The sequence below is a fragment of the Anguilla rostrata genome, chromosome 7 (genome assembly GCF_018555375.3).
Source record: "Anguilla rostrata isolate EN2019 chromosome 7, ASM1855537v3, whole genome shotgun sequence".
Classification (NCBI taxonomy): domain Eukaryota; kingdom Metazoa; phylum Chordata; class Actinopteri; order Anguilliformes; family Anguillidae; genus Anguilla; species Anguilla rostrata.
This window is the reverse complement of record NC_057939.1, coordinates 3,659,381-3,677,277: the sequence shown is the minus strand read 5'-3', so window position 1 is coordinate 3,677,277 and position 17,897 is coordinate 3,659,381. Positions and strand designations below refer to the sequence as shown.

Genomic DNA, 17,897 nt, shown 5'->3' with positions numbered 1-17,897 from the left:
GATTTGCGCAACAGGTTATTTAACGGTGCGGTTTAAGCTGTCATCTATTGACAAGACGCACAGAGTATGCCCCGACTTAACCAGGTTGAGACTGACAAGCTGCTAGATCTGAAAACGGTGAATCCGCCCAAAATCATTTTCCCAGCATAATAATATAGAAAAATGTATCCCAATAGGGTGGAAGTCTGCCCAATCTCGAAACACTGAACAAAGCACAAAAGGAAAAACGAAGGCTAAATTCAGGCTATGCAGACCCTGGAATGATCCCACCCTACCTGTACAAAACTAAAACACAACTAACCTAAAATAAACCTGAAAAGGTGCAAAAGCCTCTGCTCTAAGACAGTCATGTTCTCAAACACACAGCCACGCAGACCCTGCTCAGGACAGCCTCATAACCTAAAGAGACTGGGAACAGGTACCAGAAGGGCTGTAATTCGTGCTCTTCCAGAAGCACCAGGTGTGAATAGTTCTCAATCAAACCCAGGTGAGGGTGGGTTCCAATCAATCAGGACAATTCAATCAATCCTGCAGTAAAAACTGGCATTCAGCCTGGCAGTAGGGAACAATTAACTTGACAGAGATGATACTAATTTAATTTTTCTAATGCGCCCGTGGGCTGCTGTTAAGTCACGTTTCCGTGCATCACGCTGAACCATTAAAATTTCTTTTTGAAAAATTAATTTTGACTTGAGTTGATTTTGAATTACCTCAAAACCGCATAGCCCCATTATTTCCTCAAGTGACAGAACAGGGAAGGGTAATGGATGGGTAATCAGAAGGTTTCTGGTTTGAACAGGGCAGTGGGGTAAAAACGAGCAAAAGCAACAAAGGACAGTCTGATTGCTGATTGCCATGTCAGATGCTTGGATGAACAGTGGCACCCAGTCGACTAAAGTTCAAACATTAGCCATCTGCAGACAAAGTTAGACTCTTTGAACTATTTCTTAATGGGCTAATAAGTAATTGTTTCAAAAATCTTAAATATCTTGTTTGGAAAAAGTAATATTCATCCATATTTCCTCCTTAGGACATCAAAAGGCACTGATCCCATACATGATTTAAAAAAAAAAAAAAAAAACTATGTGTGTGACATGGAGGAAGGTCTGGCTTTGATTTATGTGCGCTGCAACCTCAAACTTGCCAAAAATAACAGAACTGTACAGAGTACAAAATAGCTTATATTGGATAAACATGAATTATATATGATGAAATCCATACTTCAGAGGGCAGATTGAGCACATGCATTATGCATGCTCGCACGTATTCTGGATTCATTGTGCCGCAAATAGAACATGCAGTTCAAACCCGAGTGTTTGCATGTTTGTTCGCAGCCGTGATGCTGTACCGTAAAGCAGCGCAGAGGCACAGCAATAATTCGCATGAATAAAACATAGACTAACAGGCGGGGTAAAAATGTACGAGCGGAGCGGAGCGGAGCGGAGCAGAGCGCCTTGGATTCGAGTGGCGGGGAGATCCACGGGCATTTCCATAAGCCTCGTCTTCCTCATCTTCCTCAGACACATGAAAGCCGAAACCACTTGCTTCCTGCCGTTAGGAATATCTCTCAAACGGTAATATTCCCATCACTGTCGCTGCTCGGCTCGTTTACGGGGGTGGGGGCTTTGGGGGGGTGGGGGCTTTGGGGGGGGTGGCGCCGGGGGGGCTTTTCGGTCCCGCGAGTCGTATGTCTCTACGACACAAATGCAGATTGTGGGAGTTCAGTGTTCAAAGGTTTGCACACAGCGGCTGTCACAACACCCCCCCAAAAAATTTACAACTAATTTATTATTCTTGGATGGTTTAACTCCAATGCGCCCAAAGCCAACTTTGGCCATCTAACATCGAGGCTTCACTCATGGTGTCCATCACAGTGGACAGGACTTTCAAAGTATATTTTTGCCTTTTCTGATCTCCAAACTGCTTGATGGAAGATTCCTTGGACCTTTGCCGGCATTTTGATATGCTCTACATTTCATTGGCTTTTGTAGTTTTGATACACTCAAGGTCAAAATGGTGGGTGGAGGGGGAAATGTTCACAGTACCTCCGGTATAACTGAGAAAACCTTCTATTCCTAGAAACGAGAGCAGGATAACAAATAATTTCTTGTTAGGTAAGATGCAAGGAGCACTATAAGTTATGTTTAAAAAAAATAAAAAATTACTTCAGGTCTTACACGCTGTAAAATGCCCAATGTTAATTCAGCTCTTTACAGACAACATTTGGTGCGACATTCCAGAGTGGGACCAAATGGTATCCGTTAAGATTTGAATTAACACTGGACTGTGTTACTGTGTACTGTGTATGAAAAACTCTATTGGACAGCATGCATTGAGAATTGTAATCTGCATGTGTGGCTCATGTTTTCATGGAACAAACAGATTGTTTGAGAATTAGCAGATTAATATTAATCGTAATTAACCTGAATAAATAACTTTTCAAATTCTGTTTATTCAAATAAAACCAAGTTGAGTGTTGTGCTTGCTGAATTCAAATTAATGCCTTGAATTATTTTGTCCAACCTAATCAGCAGCTGATCCCAGTGTACACATGCTCAAAAAACAGCAGCTGTAGATTAAAAATCCTCAAGTGGATGGAAGTATAGTAGGATGCCTTTTTTCAGTACTTATTACCAACCCTGGTGAACATCGCTGAGTTTCACTGTTCACTGTTCACCAGCCATGTCACCAAAGCTTTCTTCCTCACCGTTGCAGAGTCCATCTCTGTTTAAGGTGACACTGGCCAAGATCACTGGCAAAAAATAGCATTTTTTTTTTGTTTTATTTCAGCGTTGACATTGATTTAATTTGGACCGAGGAAACATTGCGAAGGAGAGGAATTGAGTTTTCACAGAGGATTACCCACAGATTCTTTTTTTGGCAAGGAATATTACATTTATTTTAATTAATTATGACAGCCAACTGACTGTCAGCTTGTTCTCCAACTTCTTCCCCTTTGGCAGCCATTTTTGTTTATGTACTACCGTTTCAAACTGCTTGCTAATGATGTCAAGAGTCCATGTTTAACTGGAAAAAGTTTCAGCTTGTTCGCTAACATTTGCTATGGTTTTCCTTGCTGAGTGCAGGCAAGCTGCCCATACATTTGGCAGTTGGGACAGCACTGATTTCACCCCTCAGTCTACAATTCTGTTGATTTAAAATGCAAAGTCCTTCTAAAGGAATCACGGGCCATACAACACATTCCAGAAGAATCACAGCATTGGCAGCCTGAACTGATCTTACTGATTTAAAGTCCTTGGATGTAGATGAAAACATCTGCATTCTGCGTGGCATGTACCGTACAGCCATATCTGAATAATTCCTATAAATCATCCTTCAATCGACAATAAAAGTGTCCGGTGAAGAACAATAACCAATTTGTTACAAATACAGGAGTTGTAACCCCTTGATAGATCATTTACGAACGAATCATTTTAGAGGACATATAAAGAATCACTTAGCTGCATGGGGAGTGTCGACATTATACACTCTGGCCAAGAACTGCTGATGCAGTTTCAGATTTCTGCATAAAATGTAGAAGCATTAACTGATGCTGGTGGATGAGGAAAAGCAGCTAGTGACACATTCCATAGCCATTGTCCATTTTAAGAACCATTGAATAAGCAGGTCGAAGTGCAGTAGAATAGTACGGTATTACAGTGTATCTTGAGAAAATGTTGATAATGTTGGACAACATATTTATTTAAAAGAACAGCTAAAAAATATCTGTGACATTTGCAATGTACCATTACATGTCAGACATTAGAGGTATTATCCACTTAAATTCACCACAGGTGTCTGTAGTAGCATTAGGCTCATTACCATTTTCATTATGACAATATCTTTACCAACTGTCACTATGGAAAGTGGGAGTGTACAGACGTGTCAAATATTGTGAAGAACCTCAATTTCGCCAATCCCCATTGGGAAACCAATTCATTCGATGTAAGTTTTTTTTTCCATTTACACTTCTTTTTAATAGCTTTATTAACTAATTTGGTGTGAAAAATGAAAATTAGACCAGAGGCTGAATTTATTGAAGCAATATTCGCATAATAGAATTCAAACGGTAAATTCTCAAGAGAAAACATCCTGCTAGCAATAATAAACTCACATATCAATATTAATTTTGAGAAATTATTGATTCACCCTGAATGCAGTTAATTGGGTTTGAAAGGCGCCTAAAAGCAGTATCCCATTTTCTTTGTTTGGTTTTTTTTAGTCAAATTGCGACAAAAACTGGCGTGATTTAGTGTGTCAAAGTCGTAAATGGCTAAAACATTTATTCATGAATATTTTATGAAAATGCATCTTAAATTGGCTTGTTTTTGTTTTCCATTACTTCTCATTTTTTTAAAAAAAGAAAGAAAATGGACTGTGACAAACGCGGAATGTGCAATTAATGAATGATGTAAAAATGTGTTATGATGTGCGCGCATGACCTTGAGAAAACAAATGTTAAAATCACGCTTGGTTTCTGTCTTGCGCTAAATAAAACCGGTCATTGTAGGGAACTGTTTAACGGGTCTACACTGTGATGAGACAATTTCGACAACAGATTGGTCAGTTAAGTTTGATCTCAATTTTCCTGCTTAAATAAAGGTTAAATAAAAAAAATAATACATTTCTGTTCAAGTATTCATGTATGCGCCATTCACAAATAGCATGAGATGGCAAATACAAACACCTGAAGTTTTTGGTACACATTAGAGAACACAATGATGTACTAGTAACTCCGTACTCCATATTGGCAAGAATGTGTGGATTTATAGTAGTTTATCAGGAACCATGGGTTTGATGTCGCAGTGGGTTTGATGTAATTTGTGAATTGTCAGTTTAAACTTCAGTTGTATGAAGCAAATTAACCTTTATCAGAAAAGCATTGTTGATGGTTACCAGTATGCCATATTAGAACCCAGATCATTGTTTTAAATTGCACATGAACATGTTTCATATCAAAACAGCCCTTCTTTTATTCTTCAAGGAGTATATTCTGTGTCTTGATTTTTAAAACAAATCATTTCCTTGATGGAATTTCAGATATTTTCACACAGTTCCCACTATTCTGCAAAGCAGTCCATCCTAAATGACCACATTTTAGATATATAGGGGGAAAACATCACTGCTGTAAATTACAGTTACATTTTAATTCAAATTCAAAAAGGGTGAAACCATTGTTCACGCCAAATGGGAATGGCTTCCCATTAATATTGAAAATAGTTTATAAGGTATGCAGACAGAGTACAGTGCAGATAGTGCATATGGAGTAGCTGCACTTGCCTTCTTTCTAATCTTTTGATTTGCTGGGTCCACTGTGTGCAATTTCTCGGAGTAGCTAACACACACAAACACACACACACACACACGCACACACACACAAACAAATTTCTCTGCAGTCCATCTGCTTCTCACTTCCCCCGAGAGCCCAGCACAATTTAATAATAAACTTCGGCGCTGAATGATGAAGCAAACACCCGAGGCGCACAGCCATTTCCTACCAGGAAGGTAAACGCCTCTGAGCTCTGTTGGAGCTTTTCCTGGAAGATCCAATCTCCTCTCAGGTACAAAACTTTTCATCAAGTTTTGAAAATTGCAAAAAGGGGTGGAGAACGCTCACCATTGATGAACACCTTACGCAGTGTTTCTCTGGCAAATATGAAGACTTTGTTATCGCTACCATGTCTTATGTTTATGGGTGCTCCCCACTTCCTGACTGAAGATCAGAGACAGCACTCCAACAGCAGGACAGAACATTGCTGTAATCAACTAAATTTAGTGAGTACATATCACAGCTGCATTATATTAGGGGAGTCCTCCAGGACAGCCCCGGTTTCTAAAACAAAGCATCTTTAATAAGATGTTGTCTTTGAAACTATAGAAAATCCATAGGTCACAGCAATATTAAAGGATTGCTGAACAGTTGTATGAAATTTAAGCCTCGGGCAAAGTGTAATAGTCTTCACACAAACATTTGTGAAAGAAGAGGTTAACATAGTGAACTGATTGCTGACTGTTGATGAGCCAAATTACCTGACTGCCACGCATCATTTAATATCAAATCCCACCCAATGCACCCAGCGCCCGCTGTGCCACATCATACAGGTCACTGCCTCATTTGATTGATGTTTTGAGCAAACTTCAAAATGTTGATTACTTCAGTTAACTGAAAAAATAAAAACAGCTAACAGCTGTAGTCCAAAAGGTTTTCCAACTTTTGAAAACATGCTACCTTTCCCTAACTCTAGAGAGAATATACATGGGTTGATACACGCTTAGCCAAGTCCGGAAGCAAGATTTAATTTTTAACAAGCTAAAACCTTACTGATCCAGCGTGACCAAACCGTATATTTTGGGGTGAAAGGCTGGCGCTTGCAGGAACCACAGGTACCCCAGCCGAGTAGCAGCAGGTCAGGACCACTTTCCCTCTGTGGAACCTCCACAGCAGATGGGAAGGGGGGGGGGGTCGTGCCCAACGCTGCCCCTCCCAGCAGGCTGGCCCCAATAAGCCCAATTTAAAAAGGGGCCCCGAAACAAAACAAAAAACACGGAGACCCCCAGACGACCCGCGGCTCGCCCGTCTGCTCATCGAGGGGGAGACGGAGGGCCGAAGATCCAGAGCGTCCCGCGCACAGGAGTCAGAGCCGGCCAGGTTTAATTGGAGTCTCCCCAGGTTGCTCCAGGAAAGGGCTGGTGTAGGAACCATGGTTGACTTAAGATGGTCGACCCTGAGGGAGACCAACACTCAAAGCCCTTCGTTAGCTATGCTCTGTTCAACCTTTGGGGAGGGGCTGGGGTCAGTTGGGCCATTCACAGCTGAAGCATTTTTTAAAAACTTTATTTATCCCCCTGGCTTCTCACTGTGGCTTTGTGGAGAGAGAGCCTTTGTGTATATTCTCAACCACTGCACAACAGCAGTGCTTGGAAATATACCACTTCCACGTTCATTACCCCACTCTGATTTATCAGGGTTGTCCAAAATGGCAGCCCTCCTGTGTGCTGACAGCACACCTTTGGACGTGCAGGAGGGCTTCTTGGTGTGGTGTCCGTGTGATTTCACACCAATCACTGGACCATGTTTAGGAAAAAAAAAAAAAGGATTCCAACAATGGCTGAAGGCTGAAGAATCTCTGTTTACAGCACATTCACTCAGCAGATGCTATTATCCAGAGCGACTTATGATGACGGCGAAACATACATGCAGGTATTCACCTGATTGCTATGAGCAAGAGTGCAAATGGCTGCCATGCATCACCCAGGTGGGTGCTGCACATTGGTGGTGGCTGAGGTGAGTTTCCCCCTCGTCACTGTAAAGCACTTTGAGCATCTAAAAAAAGTGCTGTACAAATGCAATGTTTCGTTCATTAATTTCATTCGTAAGTATCAGATGACCTTGTTGTACCAGTTTTATAGCAGGAACAGCTCAAGCGTGTTGTCCACAGATCATTTCCAATTGTGTCTAAGGCTGTTCATGTGTCAAACCGATCAAGAGTGCCGCTGGACCCACAGGCTGCAGTATTATGACGACATGTTTTCTTTGGTTTCCTCTAGCCCCTGTTTTCATACCTGTGTGTTTTTGGCTGACATATGAGGTGCCACATAACATCTCACCTCCAGATCTGCTGCCAAAACTGTGCCTGCGAGGTATCACTGAGATAATTGGATAGGAGAAAAAAAAAAAAAAAAAAAACAAAAAACATTTTTAAGCGTGTGAAGGGTATCTTAAAATAAACTTTTAACTACGCACAAATATCCCCGTCCCCTGCCAGCACATGCGAGATGGGGCCCTGCCAGGGAGGCGTCAGGCTGGTTTGTGAGGACCGTCTAATTGACACTTTTACTGGGGAACCGCATTAGTTCTGCTGGCTCATTAGCTCTGCAAGTGACATCCCTGCAGCGGGGGGAAGATGAGGCTCCTGGTCCCGTACGTCAAAGGAGAGCCTGAAGCACTTGTGTTACGGTTTTTTTTAAACAAACAAGTTAGCGGCTGAGTTGACTTTTATTTTGAAGGAGAAATGGCCCCCTGGAACAAAGCAGTTCCACTTCTTGCGGGAAAAAAATAGCACTTAAAAAGCAGAAATACAAGTTGACCAGGAGGCAACCTTTTTTTTTTGTACAGATGTGTATTATTGGCAAACAAACCTGGTGATGAAACGTTACAGTGGAGGGTGCCGCAAAAGAGTTGCCAGGGGAAACAGGAATGGAACTAATGCAGCTTTCATTACAATGCAGTGCCTTGCATAATGCCATGGTAGAGTGCCCTGGGCTTGAAAATCTCGGTCTGCCTTAACTTCCTTCTTGTGTTGTTTTAAAGATGCGGTCGGTGTGAAAGCTTGCAACATGTGGAAGAGTTTCAGTGAAATCTGGCACCAGGGTGCTGTGTTCTTGGTGGACTATCAGCTAATAAACTGCTTGATGACAATCTCTGTGTAAACCGTCTGCACTAATGTTGAACTCTGTTAGAAAAACAATATGTAAAGAATATATTTGCATCAATACTTTCATTTGACATCTTGCATTTTGGGCTAGGAAGCTGTTCAAGATTTCCTAGTGATTAACTGAAATGGATTTCTGAATTTATCGTGACATGGAAATGGCTTCCTTACTGGCAGGTTTCCATTTTTTTTTAAACACAGTACAGTACATGATCAACATTGTGTCGCAGATGAAATCCATACAAGGCTGGTGAAACTGCAAAATCACTGGCTTTGAATTCTTTTACAAGACACCAAAACACAGGGAAATTTCAGAGGATACAACTCAAGAACCGTCTGGAAGTATAAACTCAGTGCTATATTCAGCCAGACTTATCCAAGAAGGAATACTATGAGATACAGTACAGCCTTTAAAGTTATCTCACAGAGGACTTAAAAGTGCATACTTAAAAGTACATACCCACACGGACATGCCCTTCAGAAATTTTCATGACAGAACTTGACAAGTGACCCTGTGTGTATCTACCAAAAGAAAACGTGGCATATTGTTAGAGTTAAGACACCTTTCTGCCCTACGCTTAATATTTGAAAGCACACATTTACACTGAAAGCTCCCAGTTTATGGCTGGAAAGACAAGGCAGAGCACAGAGAACAGGCACCCCTCCTCCCTCATTCTCTGTTAGATTGTAATTAGAACAGTGTGTGTTATTGCTACCCATTGATCCATCTCAAGAAATAATTCCATTGATCGCAGGTTTCTCCGAAAACAAGGTTTAAACACGTCACCTCACTCACCCTCACGGTCTTTGCAAACTTTCACAGAACTTTTGACGCTTGCTCAGAAGTACCTGCAGGACGGAATATAAAAAAATGAAATAAATAAATAAAATTTGGAGGGTGTGTTGATGTCTCGGCGAGCACTCTGGAGCCCATGCTCATTTGCACGCTTCAAACGCCAGAGACGGTGGGTGTTTTCACAACCGCCGCGAGATAAGAGAGAGAGAGAGCGTCTCAAATCCTCTCCTTTCAGTCCGCATGTGAACGCAGACTGATTGTTGGGGCACAATTTGCATATCGTGTTTTAAACAGGATTAAATTTGAGCAAGCAAGCTTTTATTTTGAAACATCAACCGCAGCTCAGAATTTGCTCTCATGGTAAGATATACTTTACATATTTATGCTAAACGGGTTTTTTTTTTTTTTTTTTAGCTCTTTGAAAAGTTAAAGTTTTTAATGCCGTCTGGTGTCAGCTTCAGACTGTGTATCCCTCCAAGGCGAGAGAGCTTAATCATTACATTCATTCACTCACACACCTCAGCCTTCCATTCACGTAGGATTGCCATGCCCAGTATCCAAGCACAACGCACAAAGGGACAGATTCTCAACATCTTAACCAGGGATTGTGGCTTTTAAGCACTGACGTTTCAATTAGTGCACAGTCGCAGTTTAAATACTGTACAATTTATTTTTTTACATCTGTTCCCGTTCCCTCACCTCCAGCACACCTTTCCCCACAGGACGGGACTATAACCTGAGCTGTTAAAGGTTCAGAAAGTCACGGGACGGGGGTGTGAACAAAGTTAGGCTTCGCTCAGGATGCTTTTATGCTCGTTAGTCGCCCCGTAACTTTGTGGGAAAGAGCTCACTGAACTGTCACTCCGGAGCCGTTTGCTCTCCCATTAGACTATAATGCATTCAGGAGAACTGCAGCTGAATGCAAACCTAAACAAGAACAATAATAATAATAATAATAATAATAATAATAATAATAATAATAATAGGATTTATATATCTAGACTTAAAATAGAAAATAACTGACTTAACTGATTAGCTTGGCTCAGTTTGTGTTTCTCTTTACAGAAATAGACAATAGATTTGCTTTAGACTCAATAAAAATGGATGCAAAATATGATCTTTCACATTCAGAACGCCTGAGAGCAAGTGTGGGTGGGCATATGCTGGCATTTTGAACATAAAAAACATACACTTTAAAACTGCTTGCCAAACGTTCTGATGCAGCAACGGTGTTTTAGTTTTCCTTTTTACATCCATTTGAATTACTGAATTTGGGTTGCTAAAAAAAAGCATAAAGGTTTTCTCCAGAACCCCACTTCCACTGAGCCCTCCCAACCCCCCCATAACCCCCACCCCCCGACCCATGGACCAGGACCCTGGGGTCAGTCTATCCCCGTAGGACTTGCACAGAGGGGCCTGCAGTCGCATCACACTCTAAGATCTAATGCCTGGTGACAGCAGTACAGGCAGCTGAGCCGAGCGACGTGGATCACTTTTTCACCATCGTGAGGTTTGCCCGCCACCTCACCCAAGCCGTTCGCCCGCCACCTCACCCACGCCGTGCTCAGCTCTTACCTCATGCCATGCTGCCACAGCTCAGCATCCATGCCCACATCCGCCCCATCTCAGTAATGACTGCAGGTGGTTCTGTGCTCAGCAAGTGCTCAGACCCATTCACATACTGCACAGTACATTCAGCAAAGGCTTCCTCACGAAAGGTTCCACCTCCAGCTGTATAATGGTTTCATTTTCCAAGACCTTGCAGGGAAATGCATTAAAGCAGAGGCACAATAAGAGGAGGAGGAAGAGGAAGAGGAGGAAAAAAAAAAGTAATTTATTACTTTACAAGGGCAAACAAAAATTTAAGGTTAGTATTTATTTGAAGATAAATGAGATTATAAATGAATTTTGAAAACTGTGCGGTTTCTTCATTGAGTTCCGTGACAGTTAGACTAATTAAATTATAAGTATAGAGAGGTAAAAAAGTAACATATTCACATTAAGAGAGAAAATGCACAGCAGTGGGCTGTAGAGAGGTCAGACAATGAGATGAATAACCAGCTATTCAGAGCTGACAGATGGTGAGCAAGAGGTAATGCTTTTTAAATTCCTTTTTTTCATATTTAGATGTACAGTGTGAAAGCATATAACATTTTTTTAAATGTTTGGAAATACACTGGTTTGGGGGCTATTTACTTTTGAAAACACAAACAGGCAGTCTATGTGGTGCTTAATTAAAATAAAAATACAGAGGAAATACCGAAATAGCTTGTGAAACTGGATGATCTTGCTTACCGGCAACTCAACAGTTACGTGAGCTAAATTAATTAGGGGAAAGAGAAAATCCCACATTGCACACTGAAGAATAGCATTCCAATACTGCGTTGTGATAACATTGGTGTAATGCACTAGTGCCGTCAGAATTTTATGCAAAACTACGGATGGCGGCTGCCAAGATCTCATCACAGCAGCTTTATGGCTCATTATAGAGAGGAGCAGTTTGGAGATAACTCTTCACTGGCCTTCTGGCAGTAATTCAGCTTTTCCATTTCATGTTCTGACACAGTCAGATCTCGCAATAATTGAAACATTAACCTTTGGCCTCCAGACTTAATTTATTTTACTTGGTAAACAATATATATAGGTACATGTACACTGAGGATAATGCAATCGACCACGTCTCCCAAAAGAGATGAGCAAAGAGCACTTTGAGCTCCGTTTGACCACCTGACACCTACGCTGGGGGATGTGAATCAGACGGGTAAAACAGTGAGTGTGTGTGTGTGTGCGTGTGTGCGTGTGTGTGCGTGTGTGTGTGTGTGTGTGGTGAGTGCGTGTGTGAGTGTGTGTGTGTGTGTGTGTGTGTGTGTGTGTGGGTGGTGTGTGGGTGTGGTGTGTGGGTGGGGGGGGGGGGGGGGGTTGAGAAACCACTGGCCTCATTTCTACATAAAAATGCACAAATTATAAATTACAGCAAACGATTTAAAATTTAAATTAAGGTCCGGTTGGTAGATTTTCCTATATGCTTATGCCACACCCTTTATGTTCACAGTTCTTTTAGGCTCGTAGACAATTGTCTGGCAATCCCAACGCGATGAAGGCGCTGTTTCGTTTCCTGGACTAGCCAGTTAGCAGTTTCATATGCAAATGTGTTCTGCAGAACATAAAACCCAAGTTGTGGAGCTGACAGCCTGAGCTGTCAACAAAAAAAAAAAAAAAAAAAAAAACTTTTGACGTAGCAAGAAGGGAATTTTTTTTTGAAGAACGGCTTGTGTCAGCAACTCAACGGACAAAACTTATTTTTGTGCACTCCGTCTTTTCCCCCCCCACAGACTTTAATAAAATCTGGCTGATCGAGACAAAATGGAAATGTAATCTCTGTGCTTTCACGTCTTCAGCAAACAAACACGGTCACTCAGGAGTCAAGCACTCGGACAGTGATACATCGCTGTACAAAAGAATTTATTATGCCGGTTAAAATTCCACAGATGCTCTGCTTTATAAAACAGAAGATATCATCTCTCTCATTTACAAAAAAGAAAAAGCCGTCGTGTCAACACAATTTGAAATGGAACGGAAAGGAAACACGTTCGCGTCTTAATGAAATATGGATCAGTTTAGAATATAAAAGTGCTCACTTGACTGTAAGAATATGGTCAAAGAGCTCCTCGGTAACACACATTATTAAGCCAACTACTGTTAAAGGGCACTTACAGCTGTTCTCTGAATTGATAAAGAAAAGAAGAAAAAAAAACTCATCCAATTATTTACATGTACTGTACATCTAATTATAGCTTCCAATTATTTTCATAAGTATAAAAAATGAAAAACCAAAAAAAAAGTGTTCAGTTGTGTGTCCTAAAAACACACACGGCCCCTCAAAAGAGATCAAAAGGCTCGGTATGTTCAATTAAACACTTCACTGGGTTTCATTCACGAAAAAGCACTCTAAGTGCCTAAGTGTAAAATCTGTAGTGACACATCTGTTTATGCCCTATAGGAGAGGCTGGTTTACAACGGAACTCTGGTAGTTCTGCAGTAATTGTTGACATACTGGAAACCCCTTTTTTCCAATATGGTCTCCAGGTGAAAGAGTAACAAATTTGGAGGGAATCACTAAACAAACGAGAGTCAACAATATTTCCACACCGGGTTACTCCACACTCGCTGGTACCTGTCAGGCTGCCTCTAAGAACCAGCGAATCAACACACACACACACACACACACACACATGTATACCACCGCACATATCTATAAACCACACTGGACTTCCTCTTGAACATCTACAGTGCATCCAAAGACAACCCAACCCGATTTCACTGCTTTCTAAAATGAATCACCTGAAATTCTTAACGCAACGCAAGCTGCAGTGTCAAGCATCGCAGCAAGGGGGCGCTATGGCAGGCAATGATAGGATGAAGCCGTCTTCTTCCATTTGCACTTTATTTCGCTCAGTCTTTTCATAACTGTCCTGGATCGCCCCCCTTGAGGACGCGGGTTTATGACCTCCACAGGGACATGAGAACGCACGCTGAGTATGTACAACTGGGGTGTGCGTTTGCAGTGCGTTTGCAGTGCGTTTGCAGTGCGTTTGCAGTGTGTCAGCTCGGGACGGTCATTTGTGTTACGCAGGGTATTTTTCGGGGCCAAAGAGTCACCCAGCTCCCACTAGCACTCTTAGCCTCCGCTCAAGTTTAAAATCCTCCCGCAGTAGACCCTATATGGCACCGTCCCACCACCCCATCCTGTTCAGCTAACATCACTAGCGTGTCTCTACTGGGGGGGGGAGGGGGGGGGGGTCAGGTAACGATAACAGGCCATTTTAAGACATGTAACATGTTACTGTGAGCGCTCTCAACTGCATCCCTCATAGCTCCATCTCTGTATGGCTTTTATATCGAGCGGCTGTTTTAAGGATTCCCCTGATGAAGGCAGTTTCTCACGTCGTGTCTTGAAAATTCAGAGAAAAAAAAAACAAGAACAAAAAGAAAAAACAAAATGGCTGATTGTCACGCCGGTCTCTTGTGCTTGGTACGGTTGCATAAAGTTGCCCGGCCTTCTAGCACTATGTCTCACTACTTGGTCGTCTCTTGTTGCTTATGGAAGGGGGCCCACTTTGGACAGAACCATCAAAGGTCACCAGGCTGAATGGGGTGAACAACCATGCACAAGAAAAAAAGACAGAAAAAAATGTCGGCAGGAGATGAACAACACCATGCAATGTTCTCAGTTCCATTTTTAAGTCCCATTTACACGAGACCACAGCCAACTGCCCAGAAAGGCTCCGCCCTTTTTGCAAAATGTACTTATTATTTTAATTATTATTATTTATTATTAACTTTTTCTTTTTTACAATTGTCACCTTTTTATCCAACACAGACTTTATGGTGCAGAACGACAGAACCAGGTCACCATTTACAACTCCGTCATCTTCAGAAATGCTTTTAAATTTTTTGTAGTTCTTTTTATCTGGAGCGCAACAGTTCCGAACGCGTTCGCGGTGAGGCCGGTGCCCGCCCAGTTAAGCCAGCGTCCGCACGGTGAAGCCGGTATCCGTGGCGACCGCGCGGTTTCCGTGGCGACCGCGCGCTAACCGTTGGGGGATTTCCGTAGCCACTGGAAAAAGCGCTGCTGGTAGAGGCTGTGCCACCGGACGCTGGTCTCCACGATCTCCACCGCCCGGGAGAAGGCCGGCCCCGCCCCCCCACCGTTGCTCCGGATGAACTCCTTCAGCTGGGGGGGGGGGGGGGGGGGGTGGGGGGGGCAATGATGAGAGAGCGTGAGCAGTACCTTCGGAACGGATCGATAAGGGAAGGGGAACGCGAGTTAAGACTGTGGGTGTGTGTGTGTGCGTGTGTGTGTGTGGTTGTGTGGGTGGGTGTGTGTGCGTGAGTGAGTGTATTTGGGCGTGTGTGTGTGTGTGTGCGTATGCATGTGCATATGTGAGTGTTGTTGTGTGTGTGTGTGTCTGTTTGTGTTTGTGCGTGTGCATGTGTAACAAAGGAAATTAAAACACTAGTGTTGTGTAGAAATGATTATCATTAAAATGTAAAAATTACTAAAGAAATTAGGACAGCTGTGGGGTGTGTCCCCTGGGGGGAGGGGACATGGAATGATTGGCAGACACATTTGTTTCCCTGAATTGTGACACATTGATTGATTTATCATTTTTTGAAATGACAATATAAAAATGTAAAAATTGGATCACTGGGCAATCCTAGTTATCACAACAGAATCTGCAACTGAAGATAGTAGGGTAGCTGTTAAAATAGTGATGTACAGAATGTTGATACACTGTATGCAAATGTGTGTATTATAATACACACATTTAATAATAATAAGCAGGACAGATTAAATGAGCTCGTAAATGAAAATGAGAAAATACCACAAAGCATGTATTTAGTCTGAAACAAATCTGGTGTACACAAAACACGACCCAGTTTTTTTACAGCTTTGCAGGAGGGTGGTGGTAATCAAACTACAATAACACATCTGTGTTAATGATCCAGCTACACTCCACACAGGTGAAAATCACAGTCAACCATTTTCCTTGTTTGCAAACTGAAAAAAATCACAAGAAATTATGTTTTCCAACTTTTCATGGTGCTCCTAAAGTCTTAAAATTTTAATTGGCTACAGGGGAGATATGGGGGTGGTACAGGTGGCGGGGGTGACGGGGGTGTGAACGTGCACTGCTTTGAGGCAAAAACACTCTTTTTTCTGTTCTTTGAGATTACATTTTGACATGGATAAAAAAACAATATTTTTTTGAGACACCTACTTTCAACCAACCTACTTATCATTTTAACTAAGCAGTCAGTTATTTTTAAAAAAAGTAAACATGCATAAACATTTCCTCTGGGTAGTTTATGAAGCATTAATACAGCATTATAATATTAAATGAATAAACATGATAACACTGTCCCCTAGTAAAAGTGTCCATACAGGCGTAATGATCCCTCGGTCAGTATCTGTAGTTCAGATGTACCACAGCTGATACAGCTGCTGGATAGCTACTTTATTCTACTTTCCCTTTAAAGCCCTACATCCTGATACCCATTATATAACCGAACCCTGCAGCACAGAAGTTCTTCTTAAATGAAGACACTTTTTTTAACTGACAGTTTGCTGCTGCTTTAACTTACATAATCGTGTGATACATTGAAAACATGAGCATGTGCACATTTCACAAATGTGATAAATAAATGTTTAACAGAAACGCAAGGAACGGCATTGATGGCACTCTTCCTAAATTCCCCCCGTTCCCCTTTTCTAAACGAAGTGGTGAACTGCAGCCTTTAAGTGGACACAGACCTGGTTTTCATGGAGTCAGACATCTATTGGCTGAGATGCATTTCCATCCTCATTAATTATGTTCACGGCATATTCATGGCATCATGTTCATAATTATAAATCATATTTCAAAGAGCATGGGCCCCTTTAACACCCATGCATGTGGAATTTATTTTTCACAAAAATCTATGCACGACAACTGGAATTGGTGTATTTTTTCTAATTTCAGCTAGATGTTGAAAACAGCGTAACTTAATGTACCACAGGCCAGGTATGGCCGGCATTTTATTCTCTATTGTTTCTCTAAATTGAATAAAACATCCGATTTGTACACAGCAGTTCTTCAAAGGCCACTGCAGTGTCAGTTCACTCTGGCGAGCAGTAGGAATATCAAAGTTAATAAGAAAAACAATCATCGGTCTAAATAGCTTTGTATCCCTTCCACTTTTCTCACAAAGAAAGTGCATCACTACAAGCGGACACCCATGTCTGATAATACAGCAGCAACAAACACATCAAATAAATTAGATGTGATGCCATTATCAACGCATCGTTTCTAGGCCTAAAAAAACAATGCATTGCATAAGCAATATATTAATTATAAAATATCGATATAAAACTGTCTGTGCTGCTCTTATCCAACAGCCACTGTAATTTATATTACACACCATGAATTTCAAAGTTACTATATATTTCATGGTCAAACAATGTCTTTGCACATGATAAAGGGCACATGACTGAACCCAATAAGGCTAATTAAGGTATTGGCGTTAACTTGGCCTGCAACCTAAGTTTGCGAGCACATATCAAATATTTCTAGCATACAGTAAATGTGATTTATCAATGACACTATGCATACATGCCTCTCACCCAATGCATGCTGGGACAGGCTCCAGCACACCCACAACCCTGCCCAGGATAAGTGGGTATAGACAATGGATGGATGGATGGATGCATTATGCACACATGTAGGCAACAAACAAACACTAGTTCTTCGTGTGTAATCAAGCCTTAGGATTAAACAGTGAACAAATACAGAAGGGGTTTTACTTACTGAAATAGTAGAGTGTGTCTGAACAAACTCACCTCATTGAGTTCTGACGCTGTATTTAGAAACTCAGTCACTCCATTGATTAATTTGGAATTCATAAATAAGGCCTCTCCATATCTGCAAAAGTCAATCCGTTCTTCAGGTGAGTTTATATATTTTGAAGAAACCACAAATGATTTTAAAGAACCCAAACATAGGTGGACGGAAAATGCTTGACAAACTATCACGTAGATTAATAAAGATTCACAAAAGCACAAAAACAATGCTATTACTATTTGATGTAAGCTATATGCTTCCCTGTTAGCATATACATATACAGTATAT

At 41.5% G+C, this 17,897-nt stretch overlaps 1 protein-coding gene across 3 annotated transcripts in view; it reads right to left on the bottom strand.

Moving 5' to 3' along the window:
• Window positions 1-9,263: 9,263 nt before the first annotated feature.
• LOC135258793 (thyrotropin-releasing hormone-degrading ectoenzyme-like) overlaps window positions 9,264-17,897 on the bottom strand; it is a 119,394-nt gene continuing 110,760 nt past the window's right edge. The window contains exons 18-20 of one of the 3 annotated variants that reach the window (XR_010331095.1): window positions 17,609-17,690; window positions 10,804-10,986; window positions 9,264-9,281 (exon numbers count right to left, since the gene is read on the bottom strand). Coding sequence is in view for 1 of the 3 variants with exons in the window: in XM_064342377.1 (XP_064198447.1) it covers window positions 14,819-14,962; window positions 17,609-17,690 (226 nt within the window). In the remaining 2 variants the exon portion in view is untranslated. Of the gene's footprint in view, window positions 9,282-10,803; window positions 10,987-12,671; window positions 14,963-17,608; window positions 17,691-17,897 lie in introns of those variants that run through there. The other 2 variants (XR_010331094.1, XM_064342377.1) reach the window with 2 other exon arrangements.